This window comes from Coloeus monedula (assembly GCF_965178545.1).
Source record: "Coloeus monedula genome assembly, chromosome: W".
Classification (NCBI taxonomy): domain Eukaryota; kingdom Metazoa; phylum Chordata; class Aves; order Passeriformes; family Corvidae; genus Coloeus; species Coloeus monedula.
Window position 1 is genome coordinate 301701 of NC_138821.1, and position 21334 is coordinate 323034.

Genomic DNA, 21334 nt, shown 5'->3' on the forward strand with positions numbered 1-21334 from the left:
TCCAGGTTTTAAACTTGCCTTGTAGTAGTGATTTTCTGCATGAATTGCTATCTATTCTTTCCAACGTTTTGCCCTGGTAGAAGTCTTTTCCAAACCACAGGATGTCACATAGGCACAAAGAAGTTACCAGCAACCTTTTTGTGCTGAAGGGGTGTCATTGAAACCAACAAAAATGGGGAGTGGAATGAAAGGACTAAGAAAGCATCCATCCCCTCTAGAAAAATAAACTGTCAAAATCCACTGTGAACAGAATACATTATGATATGACTCTGAAAAAGAGTAAATGTTTTTCCTCATCTCCATTGCAGTCATGTAATTGTCAGAGAAGGACTCCAGCAAACACAGCTTTTCCCCTACACAGCTTTGTTAACAGCAGCTGGCTCTGCTCTGGGTGATAAAAATGACCTCTGACCACCACTGGCACATCTCAAGTCAAGCAAGGCTTGTCCAGGGATGTCACAGCCCTTGGGAGTGGCAGAGCCTGGGAGCAGCACATGCAGTACCTTAATTCCACTGAGTTCCACATTCTTCAAATGAATTTTTTAACCACTTCCATGGAGTCTGTATGAAAGCCATCATGTGCATGGCACATGTTCACCCAATCGTGCTTCCACTTTGATAGAAAGGAAGTGTTGCCAGAGCAGTGTTTTAGCCAGAGTTCAGGCAGTCAGTCTCTGGTTTGCCATGACAGCTGGGACGAGGCAGCCACCTTTGGTGTCCCCACGCCAGACCGCCAGGTACGCTGCAATGCGGCACTCTGGCCTTTGCGACTGCTGAGCTGCCTTTACAGGAGGATCCCAGGATGGGGTGGGTTGCAAGGGATCATCTTGTTCCAGCCCTCTGCCATGGGCAGGGATAGCTTCCACTAGAGGAAGGTTCCCATCCCCTTATCTGAGCTTGCTCTTTTTGGTTTATGCATCACAATCCCAGCTGGGATCTTTGGAGCATAAATAGATTCTCTGTACTTTCATAACAATATTTATTCTAAAATCATTTCTAAGAAAGGAGAGGAAGAGCTGAGCTGTGAGAAATGCAGGCTTGCAGAACGCAGAGGTGCTGCTTCTGTTTGTTTACTAAATATAATTCAGTCCTACTCCTGCAACACTTTGTTACGGCACGTTGTATTTTGCTCACAAAGATGCCTTTGTCAGCTCTCTCCAACAGTTGTCCAATACATTTTTGAAATGTTTCCCACAAATCCAGCTCTGCACTCACAGTCCCCAATGATAAACAACAGCAGTATGTGGGATATGCACAGTGCACAGACATTCTATTGCATGGAATATAAAAAATCAGAGCAGGCAAAAGAATTTGCAACAAGGCTTCCAAATAAAATTTTTCACAGTTTGACGTGAGCTCCGCCTTTACTTAATATTTTACTTTGCCTGGTAATGAAAGACATCCTGCCTGCCCCAAAGCACTTGTCTAAAAGAGCAGATATTTGAAAGGTCACAACCACTCGGAGCAGCAGGACTGCAGACGCCCGCTCAGATGTTTGCTCTGAGATAAATCAGGCTGCAGCAGCTGCTGCTCCCAGCCCTGGCCCAGGCCCTATATCAATCACATACACAAACTTCTTGCACTGGGACACACCACAATTATTTTTTTCATGCTATCAACTGTAAACCATGGCAACCTCTTCCCTCAGCTTAAGAAATCAGATATTTCAGGCACTCCTGATACTCACATCATAGATCTTCCAAACAAACTTCTGTGGGACAGATTAAAAATGGCACCTTAACACGGAATGTTCTGTGGTCAAAAAATACAACAAAACTTGCACCAAAATGCTTCTCTTCCCCACACTACCCATGACATCCTGCCCAGTCCGTCACCTCTACCCACAGTATTTCTGCATTTACTACAAAGATGAGAAACACCACAAAAAAGGTTTAAGTTTCAATTAGTTCTTTTCCTTTGAGAGCTTTTGCCCTGCAGGATACAGTGCCACGTGGGCTGAGTGCCTCTGTGCCTGCCATGCTGCACGGCTGCCTCAATCCATTCCTCACGGTCGCTCAAACCAAGAGCACGGAGGAACAAATTTCCTCATTCTCCTCTGGAAACACAGGAGCATGTCTTTGGTAAGGGAATTGTTACTACAGGGGGTTGAAAGCAGGGACTTTGCGGGGGAGATCCTCTAAGAAAATGAGAACTGCTGCACAGGCCCCAGGGCACATCTCTGCAAACCTCTGCTGCCTCTGTGCTAGGTCTGGCATCCCACAGCTACTTATAGAACTGGCTGTGGTGGGTCTCCATGAACAGCTGATCTTGGAGAGGAACAACGGATAATAAATAGAAAAGGGAAAATCAGGCACACTTTTATCTGCTCCCTGATGTGTCCTGAAACCAAACCTGTACCAGGCAAGGGATTTCTTTTTATTTTACTCTTTTGAAGAGCTCCAAAGAAGGTTATACCAGAAAAACATGGAGCTCATAAGCTTTTCCACGGGAAAGCTGCAGAGTCACCCCTGGCCTTGCTGCAGGGAGCAGCTGTCCCTGTGCTGCATTTCAGTGCCTGAGAGCACAGGAGCCATGGAGCCTGAAATCTCCTCGGTGACTGTACCACAGCTGGAGCCGGAGCTCGCTATGCTAAATACAGCATCTCTGAGCTGGGAACTCGAGTGGGCCGTGTTGGATTGCACGGCAAAGCAATTTAAGCAAATGACTAATCTAAACCCTTCAGTTTCGTTCCTACTTTGGGCTTTGAAAAAGTGGCTGGAAAACATCAACCATCAATCCTCACCCGCTGTAACAAAGCAAACACAGGAGATTAATTTTGCCATCCTAACACCGAATCAAGGCAAATCCAAACAAGACTGTTTACTGAGCTGTGCCAAGCCACTTGGACTTGGATCAGGACTTGTGGCATACAAAAAGTATGACATGTTCTTCACTTCCAGAAGGAGGACAAAAAGAAATTACTATAACAAAGATTTTTTTTTTTCCCCCCAGACTTCTTGGTACCTTAACTAAGCCAGTATTTTGATTGAAATTACCCTAAGATTCCCACAGTCTTAGCAACTATTTCATTACAATACAAATTTTTAAAGTGTGTAGAGGTACACGTGTGTTCATCACACTTAGAAAGTGCCAAAGTACTTGTTTTTAAAACCAAGACTGCATGAATAGTTCTTCATGCAGCAAGGTCTCAGCCAACTAAACTAACAGGAACACTTAATTTGCTATTTGAAGGCTCTGATTTTAAAAAATCTTTCCAGCTGACGTAACAGTGAATTAAGAAACATGTGACAGTAAGATCTGAAAATATTACACTGGATGTAATCATAACTGAGAGCAAAGTTACATTAGATTAGAAATAAAGATGATTCGTGGCTTGCTCCAGAGAAATGCAGAACATTCCAGCACTAACAATGGAAGTGCTGCAGTTGGCTCTAGTCTGGCAGCCTTTGTAAGGCAATCCGTGTTTTACCAGCACACGTACTTTACCAGCACAGCACACTCAGCATTGTACTTACTGCAGTGCCAGCTGCTGTAGGACCAGGGGTGCTGTGACCCTCTTTACCAACACCCTGACTTTGTTCTTCAGGCCCACGTGTGACAAGAATCCTGAAGTGCTGCTGCCTCGTGTTTTGATCGGGTCTGATTTTAAACAAGCATCCCTGCCCTTGAGGCATCCGCTCTACTGAATTGCTTCTAGGTATTTCTGCCCTGTTCCTGCCATTTCCAGGCAGTTCCGAATTCAGCCCATCAGCTATGGGGCTAATTGCTTCTGCTGGTGGCTGGACAGGGTAGGAAGTACTCCTTTCCAGCCGTATCCGAGGGTACCTGACCAATCTGTCCCCTTTTGTTCCAGTAAAGCCAAAGTTACATCCACCTCCTGAGCCTGTACCACTTGTCTGTGGCTGCTGTAACTGGAGAACAAAGAACTTTTTCCCTGAATTTGCTGACAGATCCGGCACATGCTGCAGGGACCAACGCCGGGGTTCAGGGGTGGGAGCGTTATTTGGAGCCTCAGGACCAAAGGGAAGTAGAGTAACTTGAGGCACATCCGCACTTGAGGCCCGATGCTGAATCCTCACACCACTTATGTTTAAACCTGAAGCCGCTTCACCTGCTTCTTCTGGTTGGGCAGCCAGCGAAGCCTCCTCGCTCTGGTTATTAGTAGGAATACTACGAAATACTCTACGGTTACAGGAAACAGTTCCATCTGTCTGTTGCCCCAACTCTTCCATCGGCCTGGGTGGAGAACTTTCAGGAGTCACCTGCGGACTGCTCGGAGAAGAGTGGTTTTCAACAGGGGATGCATAATGCTCCCTGAAGTCCGAGAATTTACAGGGAAGCGTCTCCTCTGGAGATTCCAGGGCTGTGCACTCGTCGGTGCAGCCGTTGGCAGCTTTGCGCTGGAGCGAGATCTGCATGGACGAGCTCCTGGTGGGGCGCGTGTCGATGCCGTTCAGCAGCTGCGGGATAAACATGGATGTGCTCCTTTTCAAGGAGCCCACTTCTTGCAAATCTCCGTCACCGCTGTAATCCGCTCCGTGCCGCGAGAACGCGTGAGGGCTGCTTCTCCTCGGCAAGGTGTGGAATGCCATGAAAAAGTCATCTTCTCTCTCCCGGGCAAGGATCTCCGATTCAGGGGCTGTGTTGCTTCTCCCAGAGCCAAAATGAAACCGCAGCCGATGGGCCATGGTTTTACAGAGAGGGGAAAAGGAGAGGGAGAACAGCAACAATTCAGGCACTGCCAGAAGTTAAAAACCAAAGACATAAACTCAAAGAAAAAGTGTCCCATCTGCCAAACGGTTAGCACTGCAGCCCTGGGAGCGACAGATAGCAGAAATAGCCCAAGTGGCAAGCAGCATTCCAGGCATGATTGGGCAGGAGCAGTCAGCGCTCCTACACACACGGTGACATAGGGTAGGATGGTGGGAGTCACGTGGCCTGGTTCCCCCTCTCCAATGTAAGCGTGTGGCGAGTTTGTTTTTTCCTTTTTTTTTTTTTTTTTTAATGCCAGCAAGAGCCTGAAACAGCACCTTCCCAGCTGCTCCTTTTCCATCAGGGAGGAGCAGCCCCAGCGGGACAGCTCTCGCAGCTGACTGAGGCAGCAAACACACTCAGCACTGCTATAAATCTAAACCACATCAGATTCACACAGCACACTTGGAGAAAGCATTCGCAGAAAAATGTAACTACAACAAAACCACTTCCATTTTGTGTTAAAAGTTTAAGTCAACACCACACGCAAACGAGGACAATTCTTTCAAGCATAACATTTTGGTGCGTTACAGCTCTGGGCTGTCATGGCAGAAGAGGAATAAATATAGCATGGTTATGCTTTCAATTTTAACCATGCTCATAACACAATTAAGCAACAACCTTTTTCCCTTTAAAAAGCCCCAGCAGCAATATAACCTGCACTGCTCTTTGAGTAACTACAAACAAAGCAACCATACCTATGGCAAAGATCTCTCACACAGTAAAACCAGCAGAAATGTGCAGGACAGCAGGACACAAAGCTCCTTTTCCAGATTTACCAGGCAGCACAGGTGAGGGAAAAGCAGAGCTAGGTGTTGCATGCCCATTTGTACTGATTTGTCTCAGACCCTGCACAGAACTGCCCGCTCCTGGCTGGCCTCCAGTGAGGGAGTCAGCAATGCCACCACATGTGGCACTGCCAGCACGGAGCACAGTTACGTTCTCTGAGAGCCAGAAGAGCTCAGGAGAAGGACAGGCAGACAGGATACACCAGAACATGAACCGGTCACCCTAAGTCGGCTCTGCTACAATGCAGATACTCAGTGCCCCGAGGGCACTCACACGTGAAGGGTGCGTGCACTTCTTAGCACATACCAGAAAAGAAAGTGGTTACCCATAAGCGCAGCTCCATCTCAGGGCCTGGACAGCTGTTCCCTGCAAGAACTGGAAAGCCTAAATCTTGTCAACAGCTCTGAAAATCTTTGTGGCGGGTCAGTCCTCTGCCTAGACAAATGAAATCCACTTGCAAGCAGCTTGCTTTCAAAAGCCAGAAAATTACCAATCCCAAGAGCAATGGCAGCTCAAACTGATCAAACTGCCAGCAGCCAGCACAATCCCCCATTTTTTTATGTGGATTATGAGCCACAACAAAAATGGGACTAGCTTCCACGCAGCAATGGTCCTGGAGATTGCCTTGCAGAAGCACAGGTGTTGGTATCATTTCATCTTATTTTTCAGCTAAAACATATTACTCAAGAACACGTTCTCTGCACCCAAAATGAAGCTGCATCACATTTACTCTGTTGAGATTGGGGAACAGAAAGGCAAGGACACCTGCAGAGATAGAGTGCACTTTGGTAATTTGGGAAGCGGGAACAAAGTCCTTCCAGTAAGAGCCATTTAAGTATTGACAATAAGTATGTCAGAGTAAAGCCAAAATAATCAGTTCAGTGTCTCCTCATTCTACAAACACAACCTGATGGAAGCCTGCTACTCCAGACTCCCCAAAGTAGTTGCCTTGCCATAGGCCTCCTGGAAGGAAAGCAATGGCTCCTAACCCCAGGTGCTGCCTTGGCCAGGAGGTTCCAAGCCCAAGGACAGACTGACTTTGGAGGTAGGACCAGAAGGAGAACACACACAAATTGGTTCAACAATAAAAAGTGCTGAAACTACCAGGGCAAGGCCAGTACTGCACACCCAAACTTGAAAACCCAAAGGAATATGCCTGAAATGGGTATCTCAAACCTGTCATTCCCCAGCTGTCACTGTATACAAATTTTTCCTCTAACCCATGTCCCCATTCCCATGGCACCTTTGCGTTCCAATGGCACATGGCAGTTTGAACAGTGCAAGTGGTCATTTATGATCATTATATACAAATAAATACACTCCCAGTCAGCCCACTGTAGAGGCACAGTGCCATTGGTTCACCAATTTACTTCCTCCTGAGGAAAGATCGAGTCATTCGGCTTCCAAGTCCTCTTTCTCCCCAGATTACAGCCTGTGTGGTTTCCTTTGCTCTTTATTTATCAGCAAGTCAGAAGGCAAGAACCTGTTTGTTGAAGACAGATGTTTTTACACTGGGTTTTTAAAAATGAAAGTATCCTTGCAACTCTGATCCTAATTTTCAGAAAGTGAACAAGTTTAGTAAAGGTTGTACCGCCCCCAGCCCAGAGAACATTAATTCCTGAGCTCATGAACAGAGAGATGGTGTTAAAGTGTTCAAAAGGCAAACCCCCAAGAGCCATCCACCAGTGTGCCACTGCACTGGCATGTTTAACCCCAGATGTACAGAGAACACTGTCACTTATCCCATGAATCATAACTACAACAAAAGCAAGCAGAAGTCAGAGGTGAAAAGCCTCCTCCAGAAGAGCTACTGTATCGGCCAAATGCAGGCAGACTAAACCCACTAACGTGAGCATTGTGAGGCAGAGAACTGAAACCCAACAGAGCATCATTCTGCCACGACCTCAAACCTTCACACGTGCCTCGTGAGCACAAGGTGCAGCTCTGGTAACCACCTCCCAAAGCAAGATGCAGAAGCATTAAAGGACTACAAAGGCACACTAAAATGGTCAGGGGCTGAAGGAGCTGCTTTATCAGCGACTAAAAAGGTCAGGACTTAATTGGTTTGCAGTGGAGAGGCCTACAGAAGGATAGAGTGAGGGTTTTGCAGTCAGAAGGCTGGGTGAGGAGGACTATTTTGGTCTGACCCAGCAGGGCACTACTTTAGTGCCCTTTTAGTCCCAAACCCAAATGGTTTTTATGCATCTATCCGCATTTCTTGGCACGCTCACTGAAACAACAGACTAAAGACACCTTTAAGCTGTGTTGTATTTCTATCAGCTGCAGCACACAGAGCCTTGTGATTGGTGTAACACAACCAAGACAAGCACTCACCAGTCGGTTTTCATCAAACACCTCGAACAGGAGCCGATGGTTGGTTGGGTTTACCTGGGAGAAAATCCAAATGTCACTGGAAGTTCAGTAGCTGGACAATAACAGTGTCTGCGTACTAGCTCAGGCAGCAATTAAACCAAGGCAACCAGGACAGGACTAACAGCTCTGATGTAAATCTTTACTTAAACTGGAGCACCAGAACCTTGCAGCAACTGGGAAGGGCCTGGCAGTTGACATGAAAGCTTTCATTTGCTGTGCTCAGTTACTGCATTTCCCTGGCAGAGGACCCCCAGTCCCAGGCTGGACAGATTATCAGGGCTCCTTCACTAAGTGATTGATTGATTTATGAGGAGCAGAGTTTTGCTGAATTTCCTTCAGAATTTCACATTCAGATAAGTTTCGGACTGTCCATCGCTCACCATTCTCTAGCCCATTTAGCATACATGGTCTTGGAACACTCAACAGAAGTCTCCCCAACACCTGAAAACAGCAAATATACCTCCAGAGACTTATTTGCATTTACTTAAATTGAAGCAGAAAGACTGCCAACATTTAAAAGGACAAAAACAAAAATAAAAAGAACTCTGTCAGGAAGACAAAACAGCTGCTATTCAACAACAAAACGTTTTATAGTGTTTGATCCAGTTGATATATTTTTTCAGAAAGCCTTTGCAAGCCAGGTTACTATGACCAGCACATTTAATTAAGAAAATTTAGAAATAATATACCACAATGCACTGATAATGCTATGGGCTGGCGATGGACTTGTCAGTTTTGAGAAAATCAGAGAACTGTGACACACAAAATAGGGTCTAAATTACTTGACAGGTCCCATTATTGCTTAGGACTGTCAAGATGTTTTAACAGAGCTTCTATGAACCATACCAGAGGTTTTGCAGCACTTTTGTGCATTCCCTTTCCCTGAGATTTTAGATTTGTATTACTTAGCTGCAAACCCCAGAAAAGCTGTTTGGTACATGTGTACAAATAAGCATTCCCCATGAAGCTGAGGCCCGTGCACTGAACATTCCACTGACGGCACTGCTCTCCCAGCTCCCCGTGTCCGGCACAACTCCCGCCCAGAACAATCTGCCACATCTGCCCTCGGGCAGCTGCTCAAGATTAATGCTTGAAACCCCCCAAAATTCTACCTGACCTGCTTTGGTGGAAGCTACAGCTACACTAAAATTCAACCATTCCTCTTTGGAAAAATATTGTCTGCAACTAAGCAGCGAAGTTACTGTCCTTCACATTTACATAATGGCAGGTTGTGAAACTGTTTCTAAGTAACCTGGTGCCAGCTCCTGCTGAGCATTCCATCCCTGCAGAAACACAACAGCAAGTACATCAGGGCAAGCAGGTCTTTTAAGTAAACACATGAACAACAAATATAAAATAAGATTAGCTGTGCATGTTCTGATAATGACCGCAAATAAAGAGACACTTACTCTAAAATAAAACTCTTCATTCCATTTTGGGTTCAGTGTCTGTAAAAGAAATAACAGTATTTACATACTAAAGTTTCTTTAGGTTTTCTGGTTTGCAATTATAAAAACATGCATGAAAATGACAGTTTTCTAGGGAAATAAAAGAGAAAAAAAAAGCATGTAATAAAAGAAACTGAAAAATATATTGCCATCTAGAAATTCTCTATTGAGTAAACCAAACATGGGATGATAAAATTTGAGTCAGATGATCCTAAAATAGATGTTAAATATAAATAGAGTTTGATGATTAAAAGAAAAATCACTGAGAACCTATAGAAATAAAACCTGAAGACATTTCATACTCAAGATTAATTTAAACCCAAATTTTTAAAAAAGTATTTTTTAAACACAAAGGTAACTTTAAGGCTACAAAAATATGCTCAGATTTTTACTGTGAAAGAAACAGAAAAATAAAAAAAGAACAAAAGAAAAGGTTATTCCTTGGAATAGGTACGATATTATTCCAACCTCTTCCCAGCCCGAGGTTTTTAATTTTAACAACCTGACTAAAATGCACAGAATAAATGTGCATATAGATTGCAAGCTGAAGTGAGCTCAAGCATGACATAATAAATTGATTAAAAAAAGAGATGAGAACTACAAACAGTAATTTGGACAATTCAAGCTTGGGTAAGTATAAAAACAATTGGACAATGTGTCCAATGTTTTTGTGCTCATGCCAAATCATTCCCTCATGCTCTCACACAGCAGAGATTTACGGGCAGAGCTGACAGGAAAAATTGGCTCTACACCCACGACAATTCTGTTCTAGCAGAGAAGGGGAATCTTGGCTGTTTATCTTACTCCTTGCTATAGATCCAATAGATTCCTCATGTGCAGGCCATGGGGGCTGACTATACTGCATCTCTCTGCAAACTGGGAATACAGGACCTCATGGCAGAGCAGGAAATACTTCAGTAAAGAAAAGATCACTGTAAAGGGCAGGTGAATGGATGAGGGGAAGGGTAAGGATGGGGGTTGTGGGCACAAAGAAACTTCCAGCTTTTTTTCCCTGAAGGAGCACAAATGTATTCAGAAAAATAGAAATTAAAATGAAGCAGTAAGAAAAACAATGCTACATTTTAAACACTTGTATTCCTCAAATGCTCCTGCTGTCAGCAAGAGAGGGTACATACAATTTACCAAAGCAAGGACTGCCTTAACACTGAATTTGAGGGCACTACTGCCCATTGATAACCCATTAATTCCTAATGATGCTTAACCACAAAGTTCAGGGAAATCTGATGGAAAGGCAGCAGTCTTTGGTAAATGCCTGGTAACTCACAGAAATTTCTTCCATCTTTACAGGTCCCACTCTTAGTGGGCCAACGCTGAAAGTGCAAAGACTTGAGTGCCACCAAAGGAGAAGGAATTGCAGCAATAGCTCCATACAGGACATGAGCAGGGCAACAATAACAGAAACTCAACCTCAAGAAGAGCTACATCCTAAAAAGGGCAAGTGCTGCACAAAGGACTGCCAGGAGCCAAGCTGAACTGGACCTTCCTCGGGTACTCCAGAAGGGTTTTCAACCCTACACAGAAAATGAGGACATGGAGATAAACGATGCTCCTGAGCACTGGAGCTCAATGGGGAGACTGAGCATTCTCAGAGACAGAAAACTATTTTTAATATTCCATATGGGAAAGGTAGAAGTCTTTGGAGCTCAGCGCAGTCAAGGTGAAGAAATTGAAGAAACTGGATAATTTTCATCCAAACTTTTAAATTCCAGCAGGAATTTAAAGCACACACTGACCATGTTACAGGATCAGAAGGCAGCAAACAGCAAATCCAGCTTTCCCTACTACAGAGACATCCTTTCCAGCAGGGCATTCCAAACACAGCTCCAAAAGGAAGTACAATGCATTAATCAAACCTTACAGCTGGATTAACAATGGAGGGAGATAAATCGAAACAAAAAGCCTCAGAAATTCAACCCAGGCAGGTCATGCCACATGAAGCTGACATTCTTCTGGTAACTTTATTTTTTCAGAGTAAGAAAACAATGTGCATTTAACCCCTTTGGCCGTAATGAAGCACTCTCAGAGGCACAGTCCAGCTGTGCAGTAGGATACAGATCAGACAACAGCACAGGTCATGGAAAAGGAGAACAAAAAAGGGACACTGCAGTTCCTTTTGCTTTCCCAAAGGCACTCCTGGCAAGGCAGTGCCACACAAAGTTACCCATTCAACTGAGGAACACAAAAACGAGGAGAAAAATGAGAAACTTGTGAAGGGTTAGACACAGTTACAGAGCTGAAGGAGGTAACTGCCAGTCAGTCATTCCTCAGATTGATTGTACTCAGTACATTTTTATTAATGATTTTAACTCAAAACCAAGATAAGATAATAGTGTTTGCTATTTACAAAATAGAGAGAGGACTGCAAATTGCACAGGAAGAACTCTGCCTTGAGATGGAATTTAACAATTCAAACCAGAAATTACCAACTACAACTTTCCAACATATGAGATAATACCAGTGTTACAGAAATGACTGAGAACATCCAGGCTTTAAGTGACTCAGTGAGACAAAACAGTGAAAAAAGGCAGATGCAGTCCAGGCAATGAAACAAGCACCAACGGCTAACCAGGACATCTTTGAAAAATTCCTTTTCCACATCAAATATGCCCTGGTTCCAGGACAAGTTCTGCTTGGATCTTACACACCTCCAGGATTTCACAGTGGTCTTCTCATGACACCTAATGTCCTGGGGTTTTAGAACCACATCATCCTGGTTTGTGTTTTCAACAACAAAATTCTCCTCACTATTCTGTTTTGCAGCAATGATTTCAACTGAAACCCTGTTGATTCTAAATACCTCCATAAAAAATGACAACTCATTATTTTCCCTTTTCATATAGCTTATGATTTTTTTTCTCTCTGCCACCAATATCAGCAAATTCGAAAAATATATATATCCTTACAAAATCTTAGGTCCTGATAATGACAAATATCCCCTGGTGGAATTTTGTTTGTGAGGATTGAAATTAAGAAATGAAATAAAACTCAATTTTGGTTCTACCTGAAAATGTAAGAATTCCCAGGCTTTTCTTACAGCATATGTTCTGTCATCTGGTTGTTTTAAATTCCCGTATTAAGAAAATAATTTTGAAAATGGAAATTCTGAACAGACATATTAAAGAATGATCATTTTTGCTAAAAGTCAGATAGATGATAATTAAAGCAGAATTTCTCAGTCCTTTATTTCAGCCATGTCTTTCAGTGAAATATGAATTTGATAAAAGAACCTGTGAATGGTGCAGTGGGATTTGATAAGCCAAGCTTTAGGGAACAATATGGAACATGTTAGGCGGTGTCTCCAGGCCAGACACAATGAGGTTGCAGGCACTCGTTCTCTCATTTCGGTTTGGAGAAAAACCACATTATGCAGTTGCTATACATGTACATAACGATTTTAATTAGTGCTGCATTGTGTTATACAATTGTGTGCCCGTGTTCTTAATCACTCCAAAGCCATGGAATTAAAAAGAGTATCTACATACCTTTTTGATAGTTTTTGTCTGCACAAGAGCAAGTTCTCTGTTCTCATCTGCTACATACAAGGAAAGTTTCACATATGGGTCACTGCAAAAGAAGACATAAGATTTAATGGCCTATAATTGTACAGCCAAAGAGCATTGCAGAAGGAATTTTTCAGTTAACTGGATGACAACAGCACCTCCAAACACTTCTAGTGGAATTGTCTTCAGTGAAACCTCGGAACTCTAGTAAGCTGCTCACACATTGAAAATAAGTGTTGGAATGTGATCAGTTAAACACTGCCCATGACAGCAGAGATCATTCCCTGCAGCTCTGTCCCTGCTGGGGGCAAGAACTGCCTGCTCCCACACAGCTCCTGCCCACGAGCACGCCCATGGTAGTCCATTAAAACCAGTCAGGGAAAAATAGGAGCCATGAGGTTTGGAAGGGACTGGCTGTAACTAACCCCTGGCGGCTGACTGGAAGTGCAACTGGAAGTATTTTGAAGCAGTGGTTATAATTGTTTTGAGCCATAAAACCAAGCTGCAGTGATTCAGACAGACAGGGCAGTGAGCAACCTGCTCTAGTGGAAGGTGTTCCTGCCCACGGCAGAGGGTGGAATTGGGATGGTCTTTAAGGCCCCTTCCAACACAAACCATTCCATGGTTCTGTGCTCTAAACTGGGAGAAACAGCATCCTGCAGGAACAGATGAACTTCACACGGGTACAATGTCAGGAAGTGGAACTGGAGCAGAGCCTCTGCTTGAAGGGAGGAAATGGGTGCCTGAGTAAAACCAGGACCCTGACCTGCTCTGGTGCTTCCCTCTCAAGGCTGCAGCACACTCAGCTTAATGCTGATCCAAGGTTTCTTGAAAGCATCAACAAGAGACACTCACAATACCACCAGACACTCAGATTACCAACCAAGCCATCAAAATATTCTCTGATAGTTTTTAAATTTAAGGAACTATTTTGTGACAGTATCACTACAGAACAATCAGTGCTTGCATGTTCATTATACTGAAAACTCCATGTACTTGGAATATAAAGTGCCACAAAGGTGGAAACAAGAATAAACAAGACATCATGTTGGATTGATTATTTCTATCAGTACATGCACATAAATGCACCTGCTTAAACTGCAATTAAGTTCAGCATTAAGCACCAAGGTTTAGAAGAAAGCAAAGCATCACTTTGATTATAAAGAAATGCTGATGCTGCTTTGAATTGCTTGATGTACCGTGCTAATATTTACAGGTATCCCCCCAGATTTAGGATATCAATCCATATTTGGGCAATGTTGTTTTCAGGAACCCTTAGACATACTACAATTTTTTAGTGCTAAGATTTTTTAGGATGAATCTTCTGCCTACAGAAAATGAAAACCATGGAAGTGGCACAGAAGATTTTTTTTCCCATCTATTTCTATTTTAAAAAAATAGAGAATAATTAAGTTTATTACAAATTTCAGTAAGGAAATTTTGCCTTTACTGAACAGACTACTGACATGTCTGCCTGCTCTAAAAGCAGGACAGAGTGCGTCAGACTGAGCTGTCTAGCCAAGCTCTCGGTCCTGAAGGTGAGGCTGGAGTTTACTCGAACAATTGGATATTTGAGACTGTTTACTTCCACACAGTTGTTTACTTAAAACAAACACGTAGCAGAACAGAGACTGGAGGCCAAGGAAAGCTGACACTGCCCCAGGTGGAGCAGTGCCACACAGCCCTGCACTGCGGCCACTTGCTCTGCCCCCCAGGTTGCCCACCCCCGGTGGCAGAACAGCTCTTCACAGAGCTTGCACGGGAACGCTGCAGAGGAGGGGTACCAGCTGAAGGCAATGGGCCATGAGGAATGCAGGGGTCCCTTCCCAGCCCCATCAGGCCATGGGGAACACAGAAGTCATCAGTACAAGTCAGACAGTTCTTCACGCTGCAGTTACAGGAGCTCTTAGTGACTAGAAAGCACCTGATCAATACTAAAATTCTCACGTGTAGAAGTCAGTAAATAAAAAACATCATAAAGCTTTTAAGAAACTTATTACTTAGAATCAGGCTCAGATTCTAACAACTAAATAAGCAGTCTAATTTGCAAGTGCCATTAACTGAGCAGCTTCAGGTGAAATCCAGGGGTCTGGACAGCCCCAGTTATTTGGATCCTGGTCTGCCATCTGCTCTGCAGGTAACACAAGCACTGCTCCCGGGATCCATACAGCTACCAGGAAAATAACACAGAGCAGCTGAGACTTCCTAGGGAGCAGACATTGTAACTGACAAACTGCTGAAGGAATCGGAGAATGGGCACAGAATGGAAGAAGGCAGAACCCCAATTAAGAACATAACTACAGCAGCAAAACAAAATGACTGGGATCCCAGAGAACAGACACTACATGTCAAAGCAGCAGCAGAAACACTGAGGGAACTTTACCATGGTTAATTGCACCCTGAAAACCCAACTAACAGCAAGTATTCCAGATAAACACGGCATCTTTGCAAGGGAAAATCAGTACTGACATGGAAGAGTTATTAGACAAAAACATGAACATCAGTAAAATTGAGGAAAACTTGCAAAACAAAGAAATAAAGCATCTGGTCTGTTAAAATTCAGTGGAAAACCTATCCACAAATTGGAATGAAAAAGACATGAAGACAAGCAGTAAAATACCAGATTCCTGTCTGACAGCAGTGTCTGCAGATGTGTAAAAGGAAGAAAATCCTGATGGTTCAGGTGTCAGAAGACACAATAATAAATAAGACCTGCTGAAAGCACAAAAAAACCCCAACAAACCAACAAGACGAGTTTGGACAATGCTCTCAGGCACATGGTGAGATTCTTGGGATGTCCTCTGCAGGGCCAGGAGCTGGGACTCGATGATCCTGATGGGTTCCTTCCAACTCAACATATTCTATGGTTCTATGATTCTAACTTTTGAGCACAGAAAGCAGACTTGAATCGGTCTGGAGTTGTACCTGCCAGATATTCTCACCCTGAAACTGACTGATTAAAAGCAGGGGAGACAGGGATTAAAATGAAACATTGCTTTCTTGACTTTCCTCCGGCAGACTCACTCACTCCTCAAGAAATCACTATAAACCCCCCCCTTATGGCACTCCTGAAAAGCACCATTCCAAGTGATGCATGAATACTTTCATTGTGCTCTAAATACAAGTGGAAAATAAAGCAGCTCATCCCACAGTTCCTTGTGAATGTCAGTCTCAGCCCTGAACTGCTGACTTGCATCAGGATTTAAAAGGGGATGCTGGAAAAACTTAGGAGTGTGACACTGGATGAGCAGAGTGAAGCCCTTCCACTCTTGTGGATGACATCATGTATATGACACATGGAACCAATCGTTCTGCACTTTGCTAGGGAAACTTGCTGCAGAGGTTGCTTTGAGGAAAAGTACTGGGTTTGCCTGGGGAAGAGGATAAAGAATTAAAGGTGGAAATGTTGCAAAACAGAAAACTACAAGTAGAAAACTACCTCTATATGAATTTTTACACTGGTACCAGTGTTAAAATGCCATCTTAATGAAACCTGCAGCACAACAAATTGACAGTCATGGACTGCTAGGAAGCTGTTAATGTAGGAAATATCCAGGTAGAATCTATGGGGTGTTCTGGTAGAACCCCTGCAATACCAGGAAATGGATACAGAAAATGAACCACAAGCCTGGAGCCTGGGGACACTACAGATGGCCAGCCCATACCCAGAGTTACACTGGCAGCACTCAAACAGTATTGCATCCACAGGGACACCAACACCAGGACATGACAGACTGACAGAGAGCCACCCAATGCAGCGAGGTCGCTGTGCCCAAGAGGTGACCCAACTGTAGTGCGGGACATCGTAAACCTACACTGAGGGCAACAAAGAGAACACCCTCTACCTGGGAGGGTATTCCTCAGTGAAAGAGAAGCTGGTTTTGCAGTGAAGGCTTACTGGGGAGGGGAAATACAGGTTTCTTTTACCCACTATAGGGCTCCTTCTATCCAGGTAATAAATCTTCGTAATAAAATGCAACAACAAAATACAAGGCAGGTAAAACCCGCTCCATGTGCAGTGAAGGCACAGCTATACTCAATCTCAAAGGTACAGTATTTAATGCTTTACACTTCTTACACCTGACAATGCCATCACATAGGAGAAGTCAGTGCATATATTCATATGTATTATCAGACATTCAAAGGACCAAGTAGTGTTTAAAAGAGAAACAAGCCCAGTCACCATCATACCAGTGACTGGAGATGAAGGGGAGTTGATTTGTGGAACACCTATCTAAAATGCTCCTCGCTATAAAATTGAAAATTATAAAAGCACTAAACGTCATCTATCCCAACATGATCGGCCAAAACCTAAAGAGAACATCGGTGCCTGCCAAGATCAGGAGAACCCTGAAGCTGATAACAGCTCTCTGAAGAATAAAAGGGAATCCTAAGAAAATGATGCTAATAATGAAAGTTATGTTAATCATAATCACAAGTTAGTACAAAGAGAGTTTGGCAGAACAACAGCCATCAAAACAATCTGAGGTCTTAAGAAATCCTTTTTCTGACCTCTGGAATCCCTCAGACATCCCGAACTAGCTATTTGCCACGTATTTGCCACCTTGCAGTGTATGGCATTTTCTTAAAGCTCAAGCAATTGTAGATACATAATTATCATCTTTCATGTGAATCTTTGCATGAAAAGGCAGCTTCCAGCTCTTCTTCTGGAAGACAACAAAAGCACTGATGACTTAAAAACTCCAGCAAAAAATCTTAAGGAACATCAGCCTCCTTTAAAAATCACATTACTTTGGAGCAGTGTGAAACTGGGGCCCATGAATAGTTTCGTATTTGTTCACTTGAGTCTGGAATCACATTTGCTCTATACTTTTGAAACAGTTTTGAAAGCAAGTCTCAAACTAGCTTCTGCCAGTGACATGATGTATTATTTACTTATTTTAAGCTCCAAAAGAAGGGGGTGGAGAGCACAGGCACACGTGAAAGAACAATGGAACTACTAAGGCCTACATGGCTCTATTTTTATTTTAAAAGCTGAAACCGCCTCCCCACATATAAAATTTAGTAACAGTTGTTATGCAAGTGCGTGAATGCCAGGCTTGTCATGTGCGGGCAAACTTTGCATTTCAAAATAGCCTGACTGGTTTCTGTGGAACAGTCTTGCACCAGATAATTTTGCTGCTGTAAGAAACACAAAACCATTCCCTTTGTGCTGCCCCTTTTCTGCCTCACATATGTGAAAGAACTAATCAACAGCTCCTGTAATTCTGGCTACAGAAATACCAGCACACTCCAACACAAAGGCAGAGAAGCCTCTTCCCTGAAGCCACATCCCAATCTGATTCTTTCCCTGGTCTTGAGGGGTCCTCTATTTGGCTGTCGGTTAATCTTCATCCATCCCCTTTTCCCACCCCCTCAACCCATCCAATCTACCTGCGTTCTCGTCAGTGCAGGTATACACAGAAAAACATCCTTACCGAGCCCTTAAGGCACGTGCCTCCCTGTACACCCGAGTCAGAGAAGTTGAATGTTTCAACATTCCCCAAAATGATCACCTTCAGATTTCTGTCAAGAACAGTGAAAGACCTCAGGCCACCTCTTTCCCATGGCACTGGGATGGCTGAGGGCTCTGGGTTTGCCTGGTTTGGGGGTCCCTCCACCTATGGGCAGGTACAGAGGCAGACGTGTCCAGGTGCCCACGGCAGCTCAGCACTGAAGGAGCCAACCTGCTCTGCACGGACACTCCGGTAAATCTGCAGACTGCAGCCTGTACTACTGGAAATGTGCTTTTACAGACAATATGCCTTCAAGACCACCATCTACAAATTCAGATCAGCAACATACACCACCTTCAAGAACATTCATCTCAAGGAATCTCCAGAAAATTATGGGAGCCCCATGGACAGCAGTTAATATCAGGGCTGAAAAGCAGGTTATGCTTGGCGAGAGGAAATTCTGTGAACCCGAAAATGTTTTTCAGAATAATTTAAACACACTTAGAGAAACTCTGTCTGTGCATGCACTTAGTGGAGCTTAAAAAGTTCCAAAGATTTTTTTAAATTCCAAGGTTTTGCTTAGTCACTTTCAGATTCAAAGAAATGAGGGAAACAAAGCCCAAAACATGCATCATTAAAAAAGATTAGAATTATAATGAGATACTTCTAACCAAGTTTTACAGAGAGCAGTAAAGACAAAGTTCTAAGGCAGAACCTCTTACAGTCACTATCATTTTATCCCAATAACCATTGCCCCAGTGACTTTCCCCACTCCTGCACTGTAAAAAGGGAGAAGTACAATAAGAGTACACAGCAATTAACTACAAGGAATGCTCCAGAGCATATCGGCTGTGTGTGCTCCCTGGTTTTATTTTAGCACGAGCCCTCTGGGTTTCATCTTTCTCCCTGTACTGAGTAACATCCATTAGGAGTTTTTCTCAAAGAGAAGGAAGATTTTGACCTCACTGTCATACAAGTCCCAGGTCCTGTGACTAAAGCAAAGTACGAAGTGTCTGATCATACAAGGATACAGGAACATCAGCTTCCGAAAAGAAAACAAAACCTTACCTTACCCTTCACCGCAAAGCCAAACTTGCAATCCATTGTGCCTAAGCATCCCAAAATCTCACTCCTCCATGCCAAATCCCAGAGTCATTTTACAGACCTCCCATTTCCCTTCTAGTGTTTTATTTCCCAAAGAAAGGCTCACACGTCATCTGATTCTACAAGAAATGTAGCAAGGTTTTACCAAAGAGCGCTAGAGATAATGACTCACATCATAGACAGCTGCGAAGAAGTGCCTGTGGGTGAAAAAAGGAGTTAAAAATTATACCTCAAACCCCACCTCCAGTGTCTCCACCTTCCTTTACCATGTTATGTTCTAATAAAGGGTAACGAGATGGATTCCTTTTGTATTCTTGCTCTCTTGGAAGACCCCCAGAGCATAAAGAATATTTTAATCTTCCAAAACAGATGGAAGTGTAAATATGGGGTTTCTTCCCTCCCTGAGGCCAGTTTTTTTCCAAAGGTTAAATAAATGCTCTAACAGAATATGCATACATCAGCCCCTGGAGCTGAGGGGCTGATGTATGCATAGATTTTCCTATGCCACTTCACACTCCCAAAATATCTTAACAAGTTCCAAAATCCAGCGGGGGTGGGGAAGGAGAGCGAAAACCCCATGACACCTGGCTTTTGGAACAGAAAAACTCAGCACAGGAATTCCAGGCAGCATCCCTGACCATGAATGCCACATGCATGGACTGTCCTTGGGAACAGGCTTAGCCAGCACAGCCTGTTACACAGAGGCCCCAGTTCCCAAGGCATTTTGAAGGACCTAAGTGAGCACTGCTGCTGGAGCTGACTCACCACCCACCCTGTCTCTGTCCCCATCCTGTCCCCTGCTCTGCCAGCAAGCACATACCTCGCACTGCAGAGATGAAACAGGCGGGGAAGTGAATGTGGATTAAACCTGGGTCAGCCTTCCCTCCTTCCTTCAGCCCGGGCTGCCCTAATCCCAGGCCAGGTCCTTATCTCAGTCACCGCAGCACCTCACAAGTGCTTCGTGTGGACCAAGGGCAGTCCTTGCACAGGGCACAACTGCAGAGCACTGTCAGCGACTTTTGCCAGGTTCTGCGCTCAGCAGAGGCAAGAGTGGTCTGAGCACAGCTCAGCAGCATGGATTTAGCAGGTGTAACTTGTCATCCCATTCCCAGAAAGCATGGCTCACACCGAGCTGTTCGCCCGCCCACGGATGCAGAACCGTGTCCTCAGCTGCTGCAGGCAAGCACAGCAACAGAATGGCATTTGACAACAGAAGAAGGCAGAAAGCAAAGGAAATCTGTAATTAGTCTGTGGAATTCACTGTGGTTAAGGAATTAGCCAGGTTCAAAAGGGACAAAACTGGCCATGTGCATAATAAGAGTAATGAGCTAATTACATCAAAACCTTTTGAATCCACTTGCCTGAAGTCTCATGTTATTCTTCAGCTACTGAGGTAAAACCAAACCCCTGAGAATCACATCACTGTGTTGCTAGTACAAGGCTGAATTAGGTGGTAGAGACCATGGTGAAGGACAGACTTCCAGCAGCCTCTGATTTAAAAAACCCTGAATCCGGGCTGAAAAGAAAAGCTAACTCAGGACAGTCTGCTAAACATGAGATTTTTGGTGCATAACAAGGAGCTGGCAATCTTTCATCTAAATATATTCACCGATCTTCATTGTGCAACATGCCACTAGGTAAGGAAATAATACCCTCACAGGCAGGGAGGAAGGTTATTTTTCCAGCTATTTTATCCCCTTCCCATAGGAAAGCTTTACCAAGAGCACACAGGTTTCACAGCGATTCCTCCACTTTTTCAGCCCCATTCAAACCTGTATCCTACAATGTCCCAAAGAGCAAAGTGTTGCTATGTGATTACTCCTGGAAAGACATTTCCCAGGTGCCACCCTGAAAGCAGCTCTAACCACAAGCTCCAGAGGTGTGCAGGCAGCTCAGCTATCTTCACCCCCAGGGCTGGCTCAGGCCTGAG

The 21334-nt window shown here is 44.0% G+C and overlaps 1 protein-coding gene across 5 annotated transcripts in view; it reads right to left on the reverse strand.

Moving 5' to 3' along the window:
* Positions 1-21334, reverse strand: part of LOC309584582 (E3 ubiquitin-protein ligase NEDD4-like) — a 103784-nt gene that overhangs the window by 43283 nt on the left and 39167 nt on the right. For 2 of the 5 annotated variants that reach the window (XM_082300677.1, XM_082300676.1), the window contains exons 3-5: positions 12827-12908; positions 9285-9323; positions 7837-7890 (exon numbers count right to left, since the gene is read on the reverse strand). In XM_082300677.1, the coding sequence (XP_082156803.1) occupies positions 7837-7890; positions 9285-9323; positions 12827-12908 (175 nt within the window). Of the gene's footprint in view, positions 1-3476; positions 5387-5411; positions 6960-7836; positions 7891-9284; positions 9324-12826; positions 12909-21334 lie in introns of those variants that run through there. The other 3 variants (XM_082300675.1, XM_082300673.1, XM_082300674.1) reach the window with 2 other exon arrangements.